This window comes from Panthera leo, chromosome A2 (genome assembly GCF_018350215.1).
Source record: "Panthera leo isolate Ple1 chromosome A2, P.leo_Ple1_pat1.1, whole genome shotgun sequence".
Taxonomy (NCBI): domain Eukaryota; kingdom Metazoa; phylum Chordata; class Mammalia; order Carnivora; family Felidae; genus Panthera; species Panthera leo.
The window spans coordinates 77,784,964-77,807,119 of record NC_056680.1 but is presented as its reverse complement, the minus strand read 5'-3'; the positions used below and the strand labels follow the sequence as shown (position 1 = coordinate 77,807,119).

The following is a 22,156-nucleotide window of genomic DNA, read 5'->3' as shown; positions in this document are numbered from 1 at the left end:
TGCTTGGTATTCTTGAAGAGATACAAAGCCAGTGTGGCTGGAGGGAATAGAGGGAGGGGTTGTGTTGCTTGAGATGGGGGAGATAACAGGAAATATAGGGATGATGGAAATATTTGAAACAATACATGTGAATATAATCATTAAAATAGAGACTGAGGGAATACCGACAGGAAAAAAACGGTCTAGTTTGGCAAATAACAAATAGTTTCCAAGGGAAAAAATGGTAGAAGGGCACCTATGGATTAAGAGAGTTAAAAGACATACCAAGGATATGGAGAAACTGAACACTCACACATTGCTGGTGGGACTGGAAAATGGTGCTGTTGACAGTGACAGCATTCCTGGAGGGTGAGACATGCATGGCATTAGGGAAATGCTTGCCCCCATTCTCACACACATCATTCACTTGCACCCTGAATGGTTTCTGTTATGGGTTGAATTTCCCCAAAATATATATTGAAGTTCTAACCTCCCATACGTTAGAATACAATTACATTAGTAGTAGTCAGGGTTCTTTAGAGAAACGGAACCAACAGAATATCTTTCTATCCGTACCTCTCTCTCTTTCTCTATGAAATTGATTGATTTTGAAGAATTGGCTCAGGTCATTGTGCAGGTGTGGCAAGTCCAAAATCTGCAAAGAAGGCTGGCAAGCTGGGGACCCAAGGAGGAGTTGCAGTTTGAGTCCAAAGGCAGGGTGCTGCTCTAACTTCTTCTTGCCTGGGGGAGGTCAGCCTTCTTTTTTTTTAATTAAAAAAAATTTTTTTTAATGTTTATTTTTGAGAGAGAGGTAGACAGACAGAGTGTGAGCTGTGGAAGGGCAGAGAGAGAGGGTGGCAGAATCCAAAGCAGGCTCCAGGCTCCGAGCTGTCAGCACAGAGCCCGGTGCGGGGCTCGAACCCACAAACCGTGAGATGATGACCTAAGCTAAAGTAGGACGCTCAACCAACTGAGCCACCCAGGCACCCTAGGAGGTCAGTCTTCTGTGAAGGCTTTCAAATGATTGGATTTACCCCCTACACACATTATGGAGAGGAGTCTGCCTTACTCAAAGCCTACTGATTTAAATATTAATCTCAAGTAAAAAATACCTTCAGAGAAACATCTAGACTAATGTTTGACCAAATATTTGGATGCCATGGTCTAGTTCAGTCGACACATAAAATTAACTATCACGGTGACCTTATTTGCAGATGTAATTAAGCTAAAGAGCAGTCTAGCATAGGCCCTGATCCAATATGATTGGTGTCCTTATAAGAGGGGAAATCTGGACACAAGGACAGACATGCACACGGGGTGAATGTGATGTGAGGATGAAGGCACCAATGGGGGTGATGCCAGTAAACCCCCAGAAGCTAGGAGGGAAGCACAGAACAGATTTTTCCTCACTGCCTTCAAGAGGACCCAATCCAGTTGATAACCTTGATCTCAGACTTCCAGCCTCCAGAACGGTAGGATAATAAATTTCTGTTGTTGAAGCCCCCTAGTCTGTGGTTCGTGGTGGCATCAGCCTTAGCTTCCCATAAAGTATTCTTTGACCATAGGCAGAAGAATCTGAAAGAAGATGTGAGCAAGCAGCACCCATTTTTCCCTGTCTTATCTCCACCCACACACCCCCCTACTTCTGGGCTAACAGATGAAACCCTTACCCTGAGTGGAGAGAGGAGAGCTGAAGGGGAAATGAGGCTATTGGATGCAGTGTGGAAGCTGTGCCTCTTCCCAGTGCCTCCACACTAGCCACTTCAGAGATGTGGGTGTGTCTGTTGGAGGCACACAGGAGCTCCTGTTGAGTTTGGAGATCTGAGAATGGAGAGGACCTGTTCCCCGGATGAAGTCCAGGGAGACCATAAGGGGCTTCATTGTTGTGTAGCAACAGTAGGGTAGAAACGGCAGCATGACATACAGGTCTAGAAGCTAGCCTGAGCTTCCTGTATGTCTGACAGGGTGTGGATGGCCATCTGAATACACCCAGGGCTCCTGAGTGAGACACAAAAAATATCTAGAAAGGAGCAAGCCCATGGGGCCTTGAGCCCAGAAGGAGGGAACACTATGTCAGAAGGCTACAGCCCATGGACAGGAGTGCAGGAAACCTGGGAAGAGGTCTCGGAGACCAGGCAGGATGGGGGTACATCTGAAGCAGCAGGGCAGCAAAGCACCAAGAAGTAGGTGCCCAGCCACCACCCTGATCCCAAGCCTTTGCCGCCATGTTGGCAAATGTGAAAGGAGCTGGATATAAGTGTTAGTCTCAGGGATAAAGAGAAAGAGAGGGGACAAGGAGACAGAGGGGGAATAAAATGTTGATTGTGACTTAGCTATGAAATCAGAATGGCTAGGAAGTCACTGAAGCTGGTTAGGTTTAACTGAAAATAGTTGGGTGAGGTTTTCTATATCAGTTCAAATGAGAATTCAAGATGAAAAGTCTCATTTCATGGCGACACCTCCACACGTGCAGATTCATGCATATATACATTTGAAGGGCCCTTTAAGCACATATTGGCAGAACTTTCTCTTCCTTCTTGACCACTACCTTCTCAGTCAGAGCTCCCCAAAGCTGGAGACCTCAGGTGTGCTGGCCCCAGCAAATTCTGTGATGACAGTGATAATCATGTCCAAATAGCCAGTGACTGACCATCCGTTCCTGCTCTTCAGGCCCTTCCTCAGAACCGTGTCCAGCCACGGTTCTTTGCTTATTAGGCAGCCACTGTTCTGCAAGCCCGACTTCTGTGGCAGAATGTCTATATTCTCACATTATATGTTGAGGGAGAGAGGCAGCAGCTTGGAACACTTAACTGGCACGTTCTAAGCATTGGTCAATGAAGTAGTCACAGCAGAAGGCATTATCTGCGCATGAAAGTGTTTTCTATGAAGTAACACACACATCAGTCACTTACTGCTGCTGGTGTTCTCTTCCTACTATTATTAACAACATTTTTAGAGTGGGAGAAAGGCAGCAGGACTCAGAACGCAGAGGCTTGGCATCCGTCCATTCCTGGTCCTCTGCTAACGGCTCATGAGCTAGGGCAAACCATTTGAACTGTTTTCTTACCTAGAAAATGCAAGGCTTGTATAGTACTCAACTAGAAGATCTCTGTGGCTCTTTCAGCCTCTAAAATTCTATAGTTCTAACACAGTTTTTACATTTTCTAGTTGTTTGAGGCAAATATTGGAAAAAGATGTTCAACCTCACTCATGAGATGGGAAATGCAAATTGAAATAACACACTGGTTTTTTTACTTAACAGAACGGCAAAAAATAAAATGTCTGATAACACTGTGCAGGCAAGGGTTTGGGGGAACTCTCCCACATGCTCCCATGTTATTAGTAGGAGCACAAAATTAAACAGCCCTTTTGAGGAATATTTTGGTAATATCCATCAAGAGGTTAAAATCACATTTCCTTCAATTCAGCAATTCCATTTTTTGGAATTTAATCTACCGACATACCTTCACAGGTGTGATGTTAGGTATGTTCAAGGATATTTATTGCAGCATTATTTGTAGTAGAAAAGGATTGGAAACAAAGCAAACAACCATCAAAAGGGACATCCAGGGGCGCCTGGGTGGCTCAGTCGGCTAAGCGTCCGACTTCGGCTCAGGTCACGATCTCACTGTCCGTGGGTTCGAGCCCCGCGTCGGGCTCTGTGCTGACGGCTCAGAGCCTGGAGCCTGTTTCAGATTCTGTGTCTCCCTCTCTCTGACCCTCCCCCATTCATGCTCTGTCTCTCTCTGTCGCAAAAATAAATAAAAGTTAAAAAAAAAATTAAAAAAAAAAGGGACATCCATATAACAGACAAGTATGCGGTTATTAAAAAGAATGAGGCTGCTCTACATGTACTGATATGTTAGAATTTCCACGATATAGGGGCGCCTGGGTGCCTCAGTCAGTTAAGTGTCCAACTTCAGCTCAGGTCATGATCTTGTGGTTCACAAGTTCAAGCCCCGCGTCAGGCTCTGTGCTGACAGCTCAGAGCCTGGAACCTGCTTTGGATTCTGTGTCTCCCTCTCTCTCTGCCTCTCCCCAACTCATCCTCTGTCTCTCTCTCAAAAATAAATAAACATTTAAAAAAATGTTAGAATTTCCACAATACAGTAAGATAAAAAAAACTAGGCCAAGTCCAGAGTATGTCATATGCTTTAATTTGTACTAAAGCATAGAGTACATAGATGAGTATATGTTTGCATATGCACAGACTGCCTCTAGAAAGATCACAAGATTCTGACAATAATGATTGCCTCTGAGGAGAGAAACAGTTTCTGGGGAACAGGAGTGGTCAGGAAGATTTACTTTTCATTAATTACTTTTACTTTTTTGAGCACTTGGAGTAACTAAGTAAGAGGAGGACTATAGCTTGGGAAAGGGACTCTAAGAAGGCCAACAAAGGACAGTGGAGAAGGAGCTGGCTTCAAGGCAAAATTAGCTATTTGTCCACAAGAATGATCTGGCAGGCCAAGATGGCCGCTAGATGCACAGCCTTCTTCAAGAATGTCTGGGCCAAGAGCCAGCGTGGGTCATGTCCTTCACCATCAGGGGCCTTGCTATAATTCTTCCCCGTTTCAGCTCCCACAATAATCACACCATCATGATCAACCAAGCCACCTAGTGCTCCTCTGAAATGATGGGCATGAACCCCATGTGCCAGACATCCCAGGATCCCCTGGGTCCAAGCTTAGAGTGGCTGAAGAAACTGTTGAGTGTCTCTGTTGCTAGGGAAGAGGCCCCCTTACCTGGGGCCCCCAGTAAAAACTGGTTGGTTTTTTCCCAACCACAGGAGAAAAAAAAAGAGAAAGATCTGGCAGAGTTACCATATGACCCACCAATGATATACTCCTGGGTATTTATCTAAGAGCAATGAAAACATATGTCCCTGCAAAAATTTATACGAGTGTTCATAACAGCATTATTCATAATAGCCAAAAAGTAGAAAAAAACCCAAATGTCCACCACTGATGAATGGACAAAGTAAATGTGGGATGTCCATACCATGGAATATTATTCAGCAATAAGACAAAATGAAGTAAAGGATTCATGCTACAGTAGGGATGAATCTTGAAAACATTTTGCAAGGTGAAAGAAGCCTGTCAAAAAGGCCACATAGCATGTGATTCCATTCATATGAAATGTCCAGAATAGGAAAATCTAGAGGCAGAGTCTATAGAGGTCAATGGAGCTGTGGGAGGGAGCTGGTGGGTCATGGGGAGTGGGTGCTACGGGGGTTGGGGTGATGGAAACGCTCTCAAGTTTATTATGGTGATAGCCACGCAACTCTGTGAATATACTTAAAAACCACTAAATTGTACATTTTATTTTATTTTTAAAGTTTATTTATTTTGAAAGAGAAAGAGCACACGTGTGTTCATGCACACGCACAAGCCAGTAAGGGGCAGAGAGAGGGAGAGAGAGAGAATCCCAAGCAGGCTCCCCACTGTTAGCACAGAGCCAGATGTGGGGCTCAATCCCATGAACCATGAGGTCATGACCTGAGCTGAGATCAAGAGTTGGACACTTAACTGACTGAGCCACCCAGGTGCCCCTGAATTGTACATTTGTAATGAGTTCACTGTGTGGTATATGAATTGTATCTCAGTAAAGCTATTATAGAAAATAAGAATGATCTGGAGTTTCCTGGAAGTGAGAGCTGAGCCCAGGCCCATGGTGACCAGAGTTCTGTTCCCTAGAGTCAGGTGGGGCTAAGCTAAGGGAAGTCATGCTCATTCACTCCTCTACCCCAGGGCCAGGGCAGAGGCCCCACCAGTGGGCCCTGAGGGCTTCAGGGTGGCAGAATATGTCACCCCAACATATGACTGTAGGATTTCAGGACACGCCATCCCTGGAAATGCAGCTTCGGCATATTGATCATTTTGATCTGAGGGCACTTTGAAAAACAACAAATGCAGGGCAAGGATTTCTTTGAATTCTCCTCATCTGCCTAAAGACAGATCCTCTAAAGCATCCCAAATGTCATAAATCACCTCCACGGGAGTCCCATCAACTCCATCAAGTTCGACTCTTATCACAGGGGAGGAGACTAGAAGTCAACACTATACCACACAAAGTCGGTCACCAACTATCATACCTCTCATTCATTCTTCTAAGGAAGGGCCCATTCATCTTTCTGAAAAATCTATTTCTCTTCCCTACGATCACGTACATCCCCCTTCCTCTTTCCTTATTAAGATGGTATTTAATCCTGAATTCTAAGCACCCTTGGGGACTTACCCATTTCCGCCTGGTTATCTCCCATGTATCCAGGAGGTATATACATTAATAAACTTCTGTTTGTTTTTCTCTTGTCAATCTTTTATTACAGGGGTCTCAGCCAAGGGCTCACAAGGGTCGAGGGAAATTATTCTTCCTTTTCTGCAGGGCCTCGGCCTCAGATGAGCCCCTCCCATGCTGTTCAGGGCCGGGAGGGAGTGTTCCGGGGCTTCTGGAATGAGGAGGGCTGTGGCACTTCTTTGTTGCCTCCTCCGAAGGCTGAGGGGCTCTCACGCGTCTGGGGTGGGGGAGTGAAGGGCACAGCGCAAGGGAATAGAAAGCAAATCCAGTAATTTCACCATTTCTGAGCACATCTGGCACAGTGCTACATGCAAAGCAGTTGGGAAGCAATGAGACTGAAGACCTTCTCTGGCCCCGGAAAGCTTGCCAGGGCCGACTGGACAGCGATGGTGAGAGCACTGGGGAGCGTGGTGTAAAAGAGAGGTGCCCGTCGCCATGGTGGCCCCACACGGAAGACACGGGAGGGCTGGTGTCCACACCTACAAGGAGCCGCAGGCCATCGGCATGGCCACCGTCGCTGCGAATGTGTACTCGGCCTCGAAGGCTCTCTTCCTAAGGGGGACCTGCCATTCAGGGGTGCTTCAGTGGGGGAGCCTGGGTGCCATGTCCCTGAACCTGGCTCCCAGAAGCCAACAGTTCCAGTCCTGGATGAACATGAGTCATGGACAGAAACCCCCCCTCCAGTGATAGAAAGGTGACCAGTGGTCACTGGCCGCCTCCCGCCCCGCCCCGTGCCCATGGAACTGCTGAGGGAGCTCATCTGTTAAAAATGCCTCTCTGCCTCACCTCATCTATGTTTCAATGGCTGATGTAAGGGTTTCTGGGCTGCGAACAATTAATCTGTGGGAAAGCATGCTCCAAATTCTAAGTCAACAAATCTTTGGAACACAACTTCCTTGCCGGCAAATTAGACTCTCGCAGTAACTGGGTCCCAGAAGAGTTGCTTTAAATACCTGAAGGGCCCAAACCACTGCTAGGCCAGACACAACGTGGGAGAAGGCTCTGAAGGTCTTTCATGCAGGGGAGCCTGCCCCAAGTGTTCCAGACCCATCCAGGAACTTCTTTCACATCACCTGACTCAGACCCTGGTGGGACCAGGAGGACTCAGGCACAGGAGAGCAAGGGGACTCGGGGTCCTGCCTCCAGGGGATTCTGGCCCAGCTGCGTCCCTGGGACCAGACCGCGTGCTTCCAGAAGAAGACATGAGCTTACAAACAGATCACAGAACACCCTAGTGGCAGAAACAACCTCAGGACTGAAAACAGAAGCTGTGATCACAGAACAAACCCACAACAAGTTCCAAAATCCGAGGGGTGCCTGGGTGACTCAGACAGTTAGGTGTCCAACTCTTGATCTCGGCTCAGGTCACCATCTCACGGTTTGTAAGCTCGAGCTCTGTGCCGGGCTCTGTGCTGAAAGGCCTGCTTGGGATTCTTCCCCTCCTACCCACCCCCCCGCCCCTCCCCTGCGCGCTCTCTCTCTCTCTCTCTCTCTCTCTCTCTCTTAAAATAAATAAATAAACTTAAATTTTTTTTCCCCAAAACCTGACCCTTATGATCCCTGGACCAGGAAGGAAGTGGAGATTCTCCATATCCTGGTGAGAACGGCAACATGAGGAACGCTGTGCAGTCAGGCTGAAAATTAAACAGATGTGAGTTTCTTTAATTCAAAGGCTTAATTATTCTGACGTTTTCCATAACTTCATCTGAGCCATCACTTCAGCTTTAATTATGCATAATGAAATGGATTATTTACAGTAACTAATATGACAGGAAAAACTGAGAGGTGAGAATTGGTAACTTGGCAACTACTAACTCATATGTTTTCAACCCATGTTTATTGAGTACCTACTATGTTTTAGCCTTTGCCGCTGTCCTGGAGATGTCCTATTAGGAAAAAAATAGTATAGCTGGAGCACATCCACGGGCCAGTGTCTTTCCCTTCATTATCTCACGTGTGGCTTGCAAGAATGCTGCACGGCAGGGATTATTCTCCCTGATTTATACGGGTGCAACTGAGATTCTGGAAGGAAGGTAATTTGCCTAAGGTCACATAGAAAAACCTATGGTGTTATTTTGTTTTTTGCCATCTACCTATTTCAGACGGGAACTTACATGCTGACATTCTGAATCTTACTGCCTTGTACAGGAAAAGTCAACTTTTCCTAAGGGAAAAGTTACTTGTTGTGTTAAGCAGGACAGCGGGAGCAGGGGTACTTTTGGGAAATTAACCTGACAGTTTCCTATAGGACGCACTGGCTGCTATTGAGATGGTCCAGGTCAGAGGCCAGGACCTTAAACCAAAGCGGTGGCAGCAAAATTGGGAAAAGAGTCTGCAGGCGGCACTGTGGGGGCTGGAAGGGGCTTGACGAAGGCTTGCATATGGTGGAAAGGAAGGATGCCAGCCTCGCTGCCCTGGGTTTGGGAAGCAGAAGAGGCGAATGCCAGCCTGACCACTGACTGGCAGCTTGACCAGGGGCAGGTCACTTAGCCTTATGAGTCCTCGTCTCCTTGTGCCCAGAAGAGGCTGCAAGCAGTTCATAGAGCAACCTCAGTTCAGAGGCGTATGAACTAACACGTCTACCAGCCTCCATTAAATCTCCCTTTAAGGTCTTCCTTCCAGGTCACTTCTAATTATTCCCAGTCCATCATAGATTTTACTTCCATCTCAAACTTGACTTAAGTTTCTTTTTTTTTTTTAAATGTCTATTTATTTGACAGAGAGAAAGAGAGAGACAATGTGAGTGGGGGAGGGGCAAAGAGAGCGAGGGAAACACAGACTCCGAAGCTGGCTCCAGGCTCTGAGTTGTCAGCACAGAGCCCCATGTGGGGCTCAAACCCATGAGCTGAGATCCTGACCTGAGCTGAAGTCGGACGCTTAACTGACTGAGCGCCCCAGGAGCCCCAACTTGACTCAAGTTTCATTTCACGGTTGTTGAAGCCGGAGCTGGGATTCTGAGAGTTTGGGGCCTGGACGTGAGGTGTGGTCAGGCCTCCTCCCTTTATGCTGGGGCAGGATTCCGAGGAGGTGGAGGGAAAGGGATGTGTGAATCCCCCTAGCTGGTCTCGTTCTGTCTCTCTCGATTGGTTGTGGCCTTCCTCGGGCTCATACTGACTAAATGGCCAGGGGTGACCTCCGAGTAGCCAGATGCTGGTTCACTTGTAGGGAATGCCACCCCTACTGGGGCCACCAACCTTGGGCTGCTGGGCCCCCTCCTGCCACAGGCAGTTCTCGGATGTGAGGAGCAGGAGGGAGGGTCTAAGTCTGGCTTCCTTTCGCTATGTCAACTACTGTTCTCACTGTACCACACCGAGAGGTCAGGCCGTGCCAGCCCTACCCTTGTCCTGCCACTGCTCCTTCTCTGAACTTCTCTGGACTCCAGCCCGACTGTGTTTTGCTCACCACGCCTTGGAGCTTAGCATGGGGCCACATGGGGCATGAAAGCACCATATAGGGCAGCACCTGGCCACAAGGGATGGGCCACATCACTCCCAGTGGGCGGAAGTCTGCCTCACTACTCCAGTAATCTTCGTCCACAAACCACGTTGAGGGCTAGAGGGACGGTGGTTATGGATGCAGTCAAAGGGCCGGGTCTATTGCAGCCAGTCTGCCTTGAGAAGGGTCTGGTCCCATCTCAGAGCCCTACTCATCAATTCAGGGCAGGAGAAAAAGTCCCACTTCACTACCTTGCCTCCAAGGATGACAAGATGCCCTGGGAGCTTGGGTGGCTCAATTAAGTGTCTGACTTTGGCTCAGGTCGTGATCTCGTGGTTTGTGAATTTGATGAGTTGGAGCCCCATGTCGGGCTCTGCACTGACAGCAAGGAGCCTGCTTGGGATTCTCTCTTCCTCTCTCTCTGTACCTCCCCTGCTTGCCCTCTCTCTCAAAAGAAAAAGAAAAATTTAAAAATTTTTAAAATTAAAAAAGAAAAAGAATGATAAGACATCTGGTTATAGGGCGGCTGAGACTATCATGGATGTCTATGCTTATGCCCAGCTTTTAGCATCATCTCTATGTCTCTGCTTTCTTTGCTCTTTCCACTTCTCTTTTGGGCTCTCTGTCAAGACACACGGTGGGTGTAGAATTTTAAGAGGGACTCTGAGCTCACCAGGGCCGGCTGGTTGGCCTCTTGGGTAACCATGCGGTCACAGAAGCAGGTAATCAAAGAACAAACAGTCCTGTGCTGTTTAGTCTCCCCAAGCTACCACCAAAGCCTGTTTGCTTTCTCACATGGCAACAAAGCCAGGAAGAGAAGATGAGTGGCATTTGGAATAAATGTTGGGTCTCGGGCGGGATTCAGCTACTGGGTAATATCCTGGAAGTGCATACAGAAGTGAACTATCCAGTATGCAGGGGGCAGTTTTTCTCCTGGTTCTCCTGGATGCCATGTCAGGTAGGAACTCCATTTTGTCCCTTGTTTGGGCTGCTCTCTGTTTGCATGATACCACTGAGTGATAACGTCCCCGAGGAGGAAATTGCATCTGGGAGGTCTTGCTCAATGGTGGGCTCATTGGCACTGGTGAACGAGATAATGCAATGACGGGGAGCCCGAGGAGGCTGGGCAGGTGCTCTGGGAAGGGGGCGCACCAAAAGAAGCTACAGTCTAGTCTCCAGTCTAGACTAAAGTCTAGTCTCTGTGCAGACTTCATTTTCTCCCCTTGGTAACTGGCCTGTGCCTGTCCTTCCAGGGTGTAAGGTTGGAAGAATGGTTTTCACTGCAGAGCTTTGTGCGTATGTCAAGTCAGTCTTTGTGGAGACTCTGGCCTTTCTCTGGAGTCTTGTGGGGGCAACTTGAAGTTGGCAGATCATCCTATGGGAAAACTGAGGTATCAAGGGGCCATTGTCTTAGTCTTGAGCAAAGACAATGTCTTCGGATGAAGCACGAAGGATTGAACCTACTGCTTCTTGTAGTCCCTCTTCCTTATTCAAGAGCTTCAAGAATCCCGGGTGATCTCTTTAATGTTGTCAGCTTGGATTATGGAAATTGAGCTTTTTAAATTAAATCTTATTTTTGAATAGGTAGTATATGCAGAATGTGTGGAATTCAATCATGTGAAATTTGCAGATTAATTTAGGGATAATTTACATATTTGATGAGTTATGCAGGAACACACTGAGAGGAGTGGCAAATGCTTAGTAAATGGTAGTGCTTATTACGTATGACGTGAGCCTTCCTGTTCAACTGTTCTAGACACTTGTTTAAGTCTTTGTTTTCCTCCAGATTATTTTAAGATTTCCTTCACAGGGATCTTGCACATTCTGATTATGATTATGTTTCCTTCTAGTTCTTCTTTTCCTTCTCCTTTTTCTGTATTTGTGGAAGGAATCTTATCTTCCCTTGTATGTTTTAACTGATTGTTGTACAATGGATCGAACCCTACTAATGACGTATCTCATTATTTGTAATGGTTTTCCAGGTGACTCTCACGCATTTTCTAGGTTTTGAAAATAATCAACAGTTATATTCTTCCTTGCCTATTTTTCTATTTTGTATTTATTTCTCTTATCTAATTACCAGGCCTGTACCTTCAGGCTGTTGTTAAACAATGATAAGTGGGGTGCTTGGGTGGTTCAGTCAGTTAAGTGTCTGACTCTTGATTTCAGCTCAGGTCATGATCTCATCACACTGGACACCACATCAGGCTCTGCACCGACAGCTCGGGGCCTACTTGGGATTCTCTCTCTCTCTCTCTCTCTCTCTCCCTCTTTCTCTGCCCTTCCCTGCTTGTGCTCTCTCTCTCTCTCAAAATAAATAAACTTAAAAAAAAAGAGTGTACATTCTTGTCTTATTCCCCATTAAGGATGATGTTAACTTTCGGCGTGAAACAGAAATGTTTTACATGTTAAGGAGATAACTTTTATTCTTTTTTCAGGTATTTATTTCTAAATCAAAATAGTTTTTAAATCAAATGCTTTTTCCAGATTTATGGAAATGACCATTTACCTTTCCTTTTTGGTCTTTTAATAACATAAATAAATGACTGGGTTTCCTCTAATTGAACCCTCTTGAATCTTGGGCTTTTCTACTTGGTAGAGGGACTGTGAGGCTGGATCTTGAGCAGCTCAGACTCTCACTTGAAGTAAACATTTGAGATTTTCCCAGAAATATAGGCTTCTAGGACCACAATCATTTGAGTTAAGAGGTGACATTGCCATTGAGGAAAGAGTGAATTTAGTAAGAACCCAATGTCTCATAGTGGATATGATCATTTGGAACCTTATTATTGGATGTGTGAAAGGGACAGATCACAAAGGTTTGCAATAAATACTTGAAATTTCTTATCAAAACCACACTCAACCCCCACCCCACCCCCATCTCCAAAAGACCATGCACTGTACCACGCTTTTGCTTCCAAAGGGAAAATCTTGGTTTTTGGAAGGTCTGCTGTGATGCAGACTATTTCCCTCTCACCTTCTTTTGTGAGTCTGAGAACCCGATTCTTATCCTCCCTCTCAAACACTAGAGTCACATGGGGGGGGGCAGCCACACTGGCACCTGCTTTCAGGGTGTTGGAAGCAGGCATCACCATAATAATCTCAAACAATATCCTCTTTCCTCTCATTTGGTCTAACTTCTCTGCATCCTCTAACACCCAAGTCAAGCTCCACCTCCTCCAGAGAGCCCACCTGGATTACCCCGACTCCTGGTGGGTACTCTTCCCACTGTACCGTGGAGCTCCTCTTGCCCACACGTGGGATGTATGCCAAGGTTTGAACACAGTGCCCCACACGAAATGAGTGCTTAACAAAAGGTAGTATGAGTTATTCTAGAATTCATCCGTTATGTTTCTGTCGTGTTTCCTCAAGGGGAATGTCAGCCCTGCAATAACAGGTTTTGTATCTTACTGCTCTGTTGTCCCCGCATGTCACATACATATATAAGGGATCCAATAAATATTTGTTGTTTTCATGGATCATCATCCCTTTCTGGGTCTTCCCCCCCCCCCACCCCACACACACATTTACTGATACCTTCCCCTACAACACAGAAATTTAGATCAGATGCCTGCTTGTACTGTCATTTAAATTAGCTTCTGTCCTTCCCACCCCCTGTTAAGATGAGAGAAATCAAACAGTTTCTCTTCAGGATGCTACAGATGTTACAGTGTCACACTCCCGCAATGGCTTACAGAGGAAAGCCCCACGAGAACATAAAGCAGACAAACCTCCCAAGCACGCCGGTGGAAAAGAGTTGAGATGAAACAGTCTTCGGGTTCTATCAGTACCAAAGGACCACACGCCATTCCTGAAGCTGGAGGACTTAGCAAGGGTTCCTCTGTGTATTCAAATCCACTGCCCGCTGAAAGTTGTCTACATTTGAGAAAGTTCTTCAAGGGAAGTAATATTTGTATTACTCTCTTGGGGATTAAAAATTCCAGGGTGTTTAATGAAAGAAGGGTTCCTTGGTAGCTGGAAGATCCACATGAACATGAAAAAGGTAACAGTGCCATTGACTTGATTCTTCTCTGCAGAGCACCAGGCATGAGGCTAGCTCATGTCTCTCTAGGAAGACCCCCCAGGCTGGCCATTGCTCCTGATCTTGTGCTAGGCAGTGCTGGGAAGTCAAAAAGAGGACCAAGGCTCACTGTCTCAGGATCCTTGAGGAACTGGGTGCAACCTTTCGTTATTAATGCTCTCATCATTTCAAAAGGCAGGAACATGGAGCCCATCCCCTGAAAGTCTTTCTGTTGGCTGATCAATCTGATATATGGGAACCAACAAACATTGTAAAAGGCTTCTACTTCTTCTGTAACATCACTTTCCTGTGTAGAGTCAACCTCAGAGGAACAAAAGGTGTTCCTCCTCTCGGCACTCCCCCTACCTCCTTCCCATGGCAATCTGGTTGTCTTCATCTCTCAAGTTCAAGAACTTAGTCTCTGGAATCCATCTGTATTTCCACCCCCATGGAATTGGAAGAGGTTTGCCAGAAACCAGCCCTTCTCGGGCCAGCACCAGAGGGTTGCTCTGAGACACACACATCTTTCTCCTGCTACTTATGGCCCAGTGTAATTTCCAGAATCGCGAGTAGAGTCACCATCTTTTCTTCTGTGTCTTATTCAGGGCTCCCTGCTATTATTAGCCTTGCTTGGCATGGATCAGCTCCCCAAAGAAGACAGGTGAGAATCCCACCTAGGGAGGTATACATCTTGGAAATTAAAGGCACAGGAAGACATTGCATATACTGAAACAATATTCTATAATGCTTGATGGTTTGGCGAGTATATGCATTTTCAGTGTATGATATCTTTGCTGTGAGAGTGAAATCTAGTAGGCCTGGAATTATCCTGAGTTGCTTCACTGAAGTTCCTGCACAAAACTGACCTCTGCTCAAGGCAAGAAGCACACTGATTAATGGTGCCGCTCCCACAGGTCCTGGGAGTTTCCGAATTATTTGTATGGGCCTGCAAGCATTGTTTATTGACAACAGTAAGATTGATGATTTGCACCTGGCTTGGAAGGCCCTGTTGTGGAAGCTGGTTATATAACAAGATGGTGCCTACATGACCAACAGAATAGAAAAATGTCCAGTGGAGACTCTATTTGGGGTTCCCAGGTTGTGAGGTATCATTAGATACGTCAGTGGTCTCTGATCTGAGCAAGTGCATTCTGTTATGACCCTTAGGGAAAACAGGATGAAAAAAACTGGTGCCTGGCCTCTCTGATCCTCAAGACATGAGGCCACCTTTAGTCCTGGTGCAGATATTCACTTAATGTTGTTGCTATACTGCCTCTTTTTTCTGTAATCAACTGTAGATTTGCAAGTGTTCTCTCTCGGGTTCTATGAGTCTTGTTTAGCAATTGAACTCTGTTTAATGGCTACCATTAGTGCAGCACCATAGCCCTGAGAGATAGAAGCGGACAGAGGGCCCCAGAGAAGTTAAGGGACCAGCCCAAGGTCACACGTTAAGTAGTGGCAAAGCTCAAACTTGAAGCAAGAGCTCCGATTCCAAATCTCATTCTTTTTTCACAACACTCCTTGATCTCTCTCCCTACCATTTTGATTAGCTAGTGGAGAGAAAGAAAAGGTACTTACTGAGTGACGGTCTCAGGCAAGGACTGCCCTGTATTGAAATCACACTGTGAGAGCAGCTGCGTTCCTGGAGGGAGAAGATGGCATCACCCATGCTTCCTGAACCACACGGTTACTTTGGTGTCGGAGGCCCAGGGTGGCCAGCTTCTTCCCCCACAACTGAGGCTGCAGAGGCCTTAATTATTCCAACACGGCTTCCAGGAGGAGGCCTTGTTGGTCCATATCTGGCAAGGCAGCGCTTTCGCTCATTTCGAAACAAGTGAGCACATCATCCATCCAGATCCCAACCCCAAGCAAGATGTTTCAGTGGGCTCGGTGACTGATAATAAATCTTCTGTGTGTTCTTTCTTTTTCAAAGTGTACGCTTCAAGCAATTCTAATTTGATCCTTAATTAAGATGCATGTGTAAGTCAAATTCCATTAAAGCCTCTTTCTTGCTCAGACCGCCAGAGAAAGTTTGGAAGACCAGTTTCAGAAGGCAAGCGCGTGGTGTCTTAGGGAGAGCCTTTCCTTGGCTTCTAACCTTCCCTCTGTCCTTCCCCCTTCAAAATATCTCCCTCACTACCTTGTAAAATATGACCATTCACGGAGGAGTATGAAAGCTCTACAAATAGGAGGGGGCAGTGTGCGGCTGTGCAAAGAGCCTTGTGCTTGGAGTCAGGTGCCTGGGATTAGAAGGCTGGTTCTTTCATGGAATTAGTTTCCAGAACCCAGGGCTTATCAAAGTTAAAATGAACACAACAAGATCAGTGGAAACACTCTCTGCAAAGCAAACTAAATGATATCAGTGGGAGATATTTGAAGAGCATGGCTTGACCGGCCTTCTCAGTTCATCAAAGGAGTCGCGCCAAGGTTGGTGGCCATGGTAAGCTGCCTGTTCAGGGCAAGGCTGTGGAAAGCCCTGAGTGGCACCTAGCAAGCCTCTCACACCCTGAGCCCATGTCAAGCTAATACCCCAGCACGATTCCTTATGCTGTTCCCCCAAACAGCCTCTTACAGATTGCATCGCCACATCTAACATCTGGGTGGAGGGGCCAATTTCTTACCAGGCCCCAGCACCATCATGATGCATGGTGCCTTATGTGCATGGTCACCCGATGGGCACGTGACAGACGGTCTGTAGTTGGTATGTACCATCTGTCATCTAGAAGATCCAGAGGCAGTGATCCAGGCCTGCCACAGCCCCTTACTGAGTGCGATCACAGATGTGCAGAATGGTGATGGTAATACCTACATGGCAGGATTGTGTTTAGAACAGCTGAGATCAGGCAGGAAAGCCTACACAATGCCTGATGAGTAGGAGCTTAGAAAAAGCAAGTGGTTACTTGTTTTCAGTCTATTCATTTGGGCACACCCTAACTGCAGGCTGCTCTGGAGAAAAACCGAGGGAGTTCTAGCTTTGCTTAAATACGAGCAGAAGCTTCCTTCCTCTTGACTGGAGAGGCCCAGGTTACTGGGGTGAGTGGGAAGGAGCAGGCGAAGGTGGGGGGTGGGGTCCCTTGAAATTGGCAACCTTTCATTTTACTTATTAGGACTACCCTTGTCTTGCTGAACAGAGGAAACACTGGTGAACAGCTGGGGATGGGGAGTGGGGCCCTGGTGATTTTCCACTGTGGGAAAAGAGAGCAAGAGGGAATTATGCCTAAAATAACTTAAGCACCAAAGCAATTGATTAATTTGCTCATTTAAAAAAACTATTTTTGGGGGCGCCTGGGTGGCTCAGTCGGTTAAGCGTCCGACTTCAGCTCAGGTCATGATCTCGCGGTTCATGAGTTCAAGCCCCGCGTCAGGCATCTGTGCTGATGGCTCAGAGCCTGGAGCCTGTTTCAGATTCTGTGTCTCCCCCTCTCTCTCTGACCCTCCCCCGTTCATACTCTGTCTCTCTCTGTCTCAAAAATAAATAAACGTTAAAAAAAATTTTTTTTTAAATAAAAAAACTATTTTTGGGAACTCTTTGCCTCTAAATATTCCAAGCTTACTATTTTGCTCTCCATTTTTAAGAGGAGGGGAGGGGCAGAGAGAGAGAGAGAGAGAGAGAGAGAATCTCAAGCAGGCTCCATGACCTGACCCTGACCCCTGACCCCTGGGGTCATGACCTGAGCCTAAACCAAGAGTTGGGACGCTCAAGGAACTGAGCCATTTAGGTACTCCTTGCTCCGAATTTTTATTACAAGAATGCTATAATATTAAAGTCATTTTGACAGATTTTAAAAAAATCTATCCATAACCATGTTACCCTAAACCTCAGCTGTTTTTTCTGAGCCTTTGCACAGTCCTTGTCCATAAAACTGGCTAATCCTGCAATCAAAAATAACTTGTGTACAATGTATTTTAGTCTCTAAACTAAGATGATTTTAGATTTATTTTTTAATTTTTTTAATGTTTATTTATTTTTGAGAGAGAGAGAGAGAGAGAGAGAGAGAGAAAGAGAGAGAGAGACAGTGTGAGTGGGGAAGAAAGAGAGAGGGAGACACAGAATCCAAAGCAGGCTCCAGGTTCTGAGCTGTCAGCACAGAGTCTGACACGGGGCTCGAACTCACAAACCGTGAGATCATGACCTGAGCCAAAGTCGGACACTTAACCGACTGAGCCACCCAGGCACCCCAATGATTTTAGATTTATGAAAGCTTGTATCAGTATGTTTATATTTCCATTTTTCCTACATTTGCATCTACTTCTCTGAAGCCCCGCCCCCAATTTTGAAATAAAAACATTCTCTTACAAAAGCCAGCATTTTTCCATGGCTGGTTTGTTTCTAGAACTTGTACACCTTTTGGTAGGACTGATCCTCTTACTGCCCCCTGTACTTCTTCCCAGAATTCCAGGTGGTTCGTCTCCCAGGGCTAAAGGTGGCCACGATCAGGAAGCTGGCTAACAAGTAGGGCTTCAGCATAAAGTTTGGTTCTGTTACTTGTTATTATTCAGCTCAGTTTCCTCATCTGTAAAATGGTGACATTAATGCCTATGCGAGAGGATTGTTTCGAGGAGTAAATGAGAGAAAGGATTTTACCTTATGCACTTATTTGGCAACTGGAGAAGTGTACTGAGTTCCTAGAGCTGTCACAGTAAACTACCACACAGTGGATGGCTTAGAACAACAGGAACTGAAATGCCGATGGTTCAGGAGGTCAGAGGTCTGAGGTCAAGGTGGGGACAGGGTTGGTTCCTTCTAGAAACTCTGAAGAAGATCTGTTCCATGTGTGCTTCCTAGCTTTTGGTGCTTGCTTGCTTCTCCTTGGCTTGTAGATGCATTAGTTCAATTCCTGCCTCTAGCATAACATGCTTTTCTTCCTCCTGTGTCTCTGTGTTCTGTCCTCTTCTTATAAGGACATCATTTGGTGGGTCAGGGCCCTCCCTAATCTGGAATGATCTCCTCTTAACCAGTTAATCTGCAAAGACTCTATTTCCAAATCAGGTACATCCTGAGGTTCTGAGTGAACGTGGGTTTTTTTGGGGCAGGACAATTTTCACCTCCCCCCCCCCCCCCCCCCCCCCCCGCCTCACACACACACCCTGAGTAAGCATCACCATGGAAGCATGAAAGAGCAGGAGCTGCTGGTCTCCTCTATATTGGCAAGATCTTGCAGAGTATCGAGGAGACCTAAGAATGTCCCAGGATTTTCCTGGAAGAAGCATACTTTCTCTTAAATTGTCAAAGTCCCTGTCTGACGTGCAGTCCAAGGCAATGCATGCGCCTTCACCGAGTCTCATGTTTTCTTGTCTGTGAAATGGGAGTTAATGTATCAATCAAGATGTACTCATTGACCCTCTCTGCATGATGCCCCCAGCATCCAACAATAACAAACAATTGTCCTGGAGATTACTTACAGATGTAAGGAGATCTAACATGATTTTGGGGCTTGCCAATCATGATCGCCCCATTTTTGATGACCTCTGAATCAAACACTGACACAGACGAGGCAAATAAACTCTTATAAACTACCTGAGTCATGATGGGACTAGGTCCTTCAAGTGAATGTCCGTCTCCAAAGGCATCATGTTTCTGTTTCTCTAGCCCTTCACAAAGAAAAGAGAAGGGGTGTGGGGAGACAAGAGAAATGCGGCAGCTTTATTTACAGAATGACAAAAGCAGATTTCATGGTTGTTTTGTGGTGGTTTTCTTGGCTCCCAGAAGATCTCACATTTCCATTTCCAGTCCTGGCAAGAGTGACCAGGTTCCATCGTTGCCCCAAGCTACGAGTTGAAACCATAGAGCTAGCTGTTAAGTCCTTTTTCCCAGCACAAGGCTTTATGTTCATGTTGTTTTGCATCCTTCTTAAACCCACAGGGAGAGAAGCACTACGCCTAATCCATTTGCCTGCTACAAGCAACGTGGCTGAGAATTCTCCACCTGAGACTTCAGTACACAAGTTTTCTGTGAATTTATCAGCATCGCTGGCACCTGTGACCCCAGGGTTTCCCCTGATCATCAACTCAAGCCCCCTCACTGATGCCTTCAAAGTGAACTGGCTGTCAGGCACCGACTTTGAGGCAAGCACATCTCACTCCCAGGGGGAGTTGTCCACAAAGAGGGGTCCTGAAGCTGAGAGTGGATGGGATTCCAGATCAGTGATCATTTCCTCCACTTTCCCTGGTTCAATCTCTCCTCTAGTAAGATCCACAAGGGCTGTTTGGGGCACCGTAAAGCCCTCTGTGCTAGATGCCCCAGAGCACTTGGGACCTTCTTTCTTCACTCAATCCAGTGCAGTGACCAAATGCCCAATTTATTACAAATAAAAGTCTTGTTTCTTATTGCCAACCGCCCTTACTTGATATCAGGTGTTAGAAGTGTACTGACAGTAACTAAATTCTTTGGGTGGCATAGTTTGGGTATTCGTCTCCTCAAAAGCCAGGCGTTGATGAACTTGTGTCCGGTGATGCTGCTTTTCTCGAATTCTGTGATTTTTCAGAAGGAAATCTATGAGGAGACTTATTTAATATGGAAGAACACACCCTTCATAGAAATCCAAGTCTAAATGGGCAGCTGTGCTATGTGACTGTTTCCTTGTGGATAATTTAGACTCAGTAATTCACATTCAAGAGCCATGACTTGAGGGCCAGAGTGCAGGAATACGGTATTCTCAGCACCCCATTCAGGAAGTTTTCACCTCAGTATCCAGTATACATTCCCGGGCCCCAGATGCTGGTTCTGTGACTCACCTGCCCTGTCTACCTGGCCCTTGACATCTGGTTCATCTTCCACAGCTGCTGTTCATCTGTTCCTATAAGCCCTGCCAATTGCTTGCACTTACACAGCATGCGGTATTGGCTGGACACTGTGGAACCTGTTCTACATGTGTTTACTCTTGTAATCTTCCAACAACCCAATGATTTTATTTATATTACTAGCCCTTTTTACAGATGCAGGAAACCGAAGCAAAATTTAACAGAGATATGAGATACCTTGCCCTGGGTTGCACAGCTCTCAGGTAGCTGAGCCAAAGCTAGAACCCAGGTAGCCTGACTTTATATCTCTGACTAGTCTTATAAACAGCTTCATTGAGATATAATGTGTACATCATAGAAGTCACCCATTTAAAATGTACAATTCAGGGGGCACCTGGGTGGCTCAGTGGGTTAAGTGGTTGACTTTGGCTCAGGTTATGATTTCATGGTTCGTGAGATCGAGACCCGCATTGGGCTCTGTGCTGACAGCTCGGAGCCTGGAGCCTGCTTTGGATTCTGTGTCTTCCTCTCTCTCTGCCCCTCCCCCGCTCTGTCTCTCAAAAATAAATGTTTAAAAAAATAAAAATAAAAAATAAAATGTACAATTCGGTGGTTTTTAGCATTTCACAGACCACCACCACAATCTAATTTCAGAACATCCCATCACGCCCAATTGAACCCCTAGTCTATCGGCAGTCACTCCCCTTTTTCCTATTTCCCCCAGTCGCTGGCACCCACTAATCCCTTTCTGTCTTAACAGATTTGCCTATTCTGCACATTGTCTCTGAGTAGATTTGCATTGTACGTGGTCTTTAATGACCAGCCAGTTTCCCTGAAGCAAAAAAGTTTCATGGGTCACCCATGTTGTATTGTGTGTCAGTACTTCATTCCTTTTCATGACTGAATCATATTCTACCATCTGGACAGACCACATTTTGCCCATCTGTTCATCAACTGACAGACATCTGGGTTGTTCCCACTAAGAGCTCCCTCCCTTAGCCTCGATAGTCTATTGCCTTTAATGATGATGGTGACTGTGCTGCTTCAGATATGCATCCTGATCTCTTGATGTTACTACTCACACTGATATTATCACTGTTTAAAGTGCTTTATTGCTGGGGCACTTGGGTGACTCAGTTGGTTGAGCATCCAACTCTTAATTTCAGCTCAGGACATGATCTGAGGGTGGTGGGATCGAGCCCTGCATTGAGCTCTCTGCTGAGTGTGGAGCCTTAAATCCCCCCTGCTTGCATTCTCTCTTTAAAAAAAACATCAAACAAATAAAAGTAAAATGTTTTATTCCAGTTCAGAACTAAGATCATAAAGAGACGGCAAGTTTAACTGAATTGTCTGAGATGACATAGCCATTAAAGATGAAATAAGCACTTAACTCAGGTCACCTGACCACCAATCTTAGGCTTTTTTTCTTACATTGCCATGCACATTGTTGCTGTTTTGGCAAGCCCCCAAATCAGGTGGAAATACCTACCTTTTCCATGTTTGATGGGATTCACACAGGGCTACCAGTCAAGGAAGAATTCCATCCTATTCCTGAACTCTAGAAATGGCAATTTTATTAGCACCTCAACTGATGTGGGCTCCAATGTTCAGGGGACTGCCCCAGCCCTGGTGCCCTCCTGGACTCTGTGCCAGCACTAGGACCGGCCACGCATTCATAAGTCC

At 46.1% G+C, this 22,156-nt stretch overlaps 1 protein-coding gene across 1 annotated transcript in view; it reads left to right on the top strand.

The window, feature by feature from the left end:
- Positions 1–10,579: 10,579 nt before the first annotated feature.
- Positions 10,580–22,156, top strand: part of CDHR3 (cadherin related family member 3) — a 65,105-nt gene continuing 53,528 nt past the window's right edge. Inside the window, exons 1-2 of the mRNA XM_042915418.1 lie at positions 10,580–10,669; positions 19,596–19,798. Of these exons, the coding sequence (XP_042771352.1) occupies positions 10,624–10,669; positions 19,596–19,798 (249 nt within the window). The 5' untranslated portion in view covers positions 10,580–10,623. The remainder of the gene's footprint in view (positions 10,670–19,595; positions 19,799–22,156) is intronic.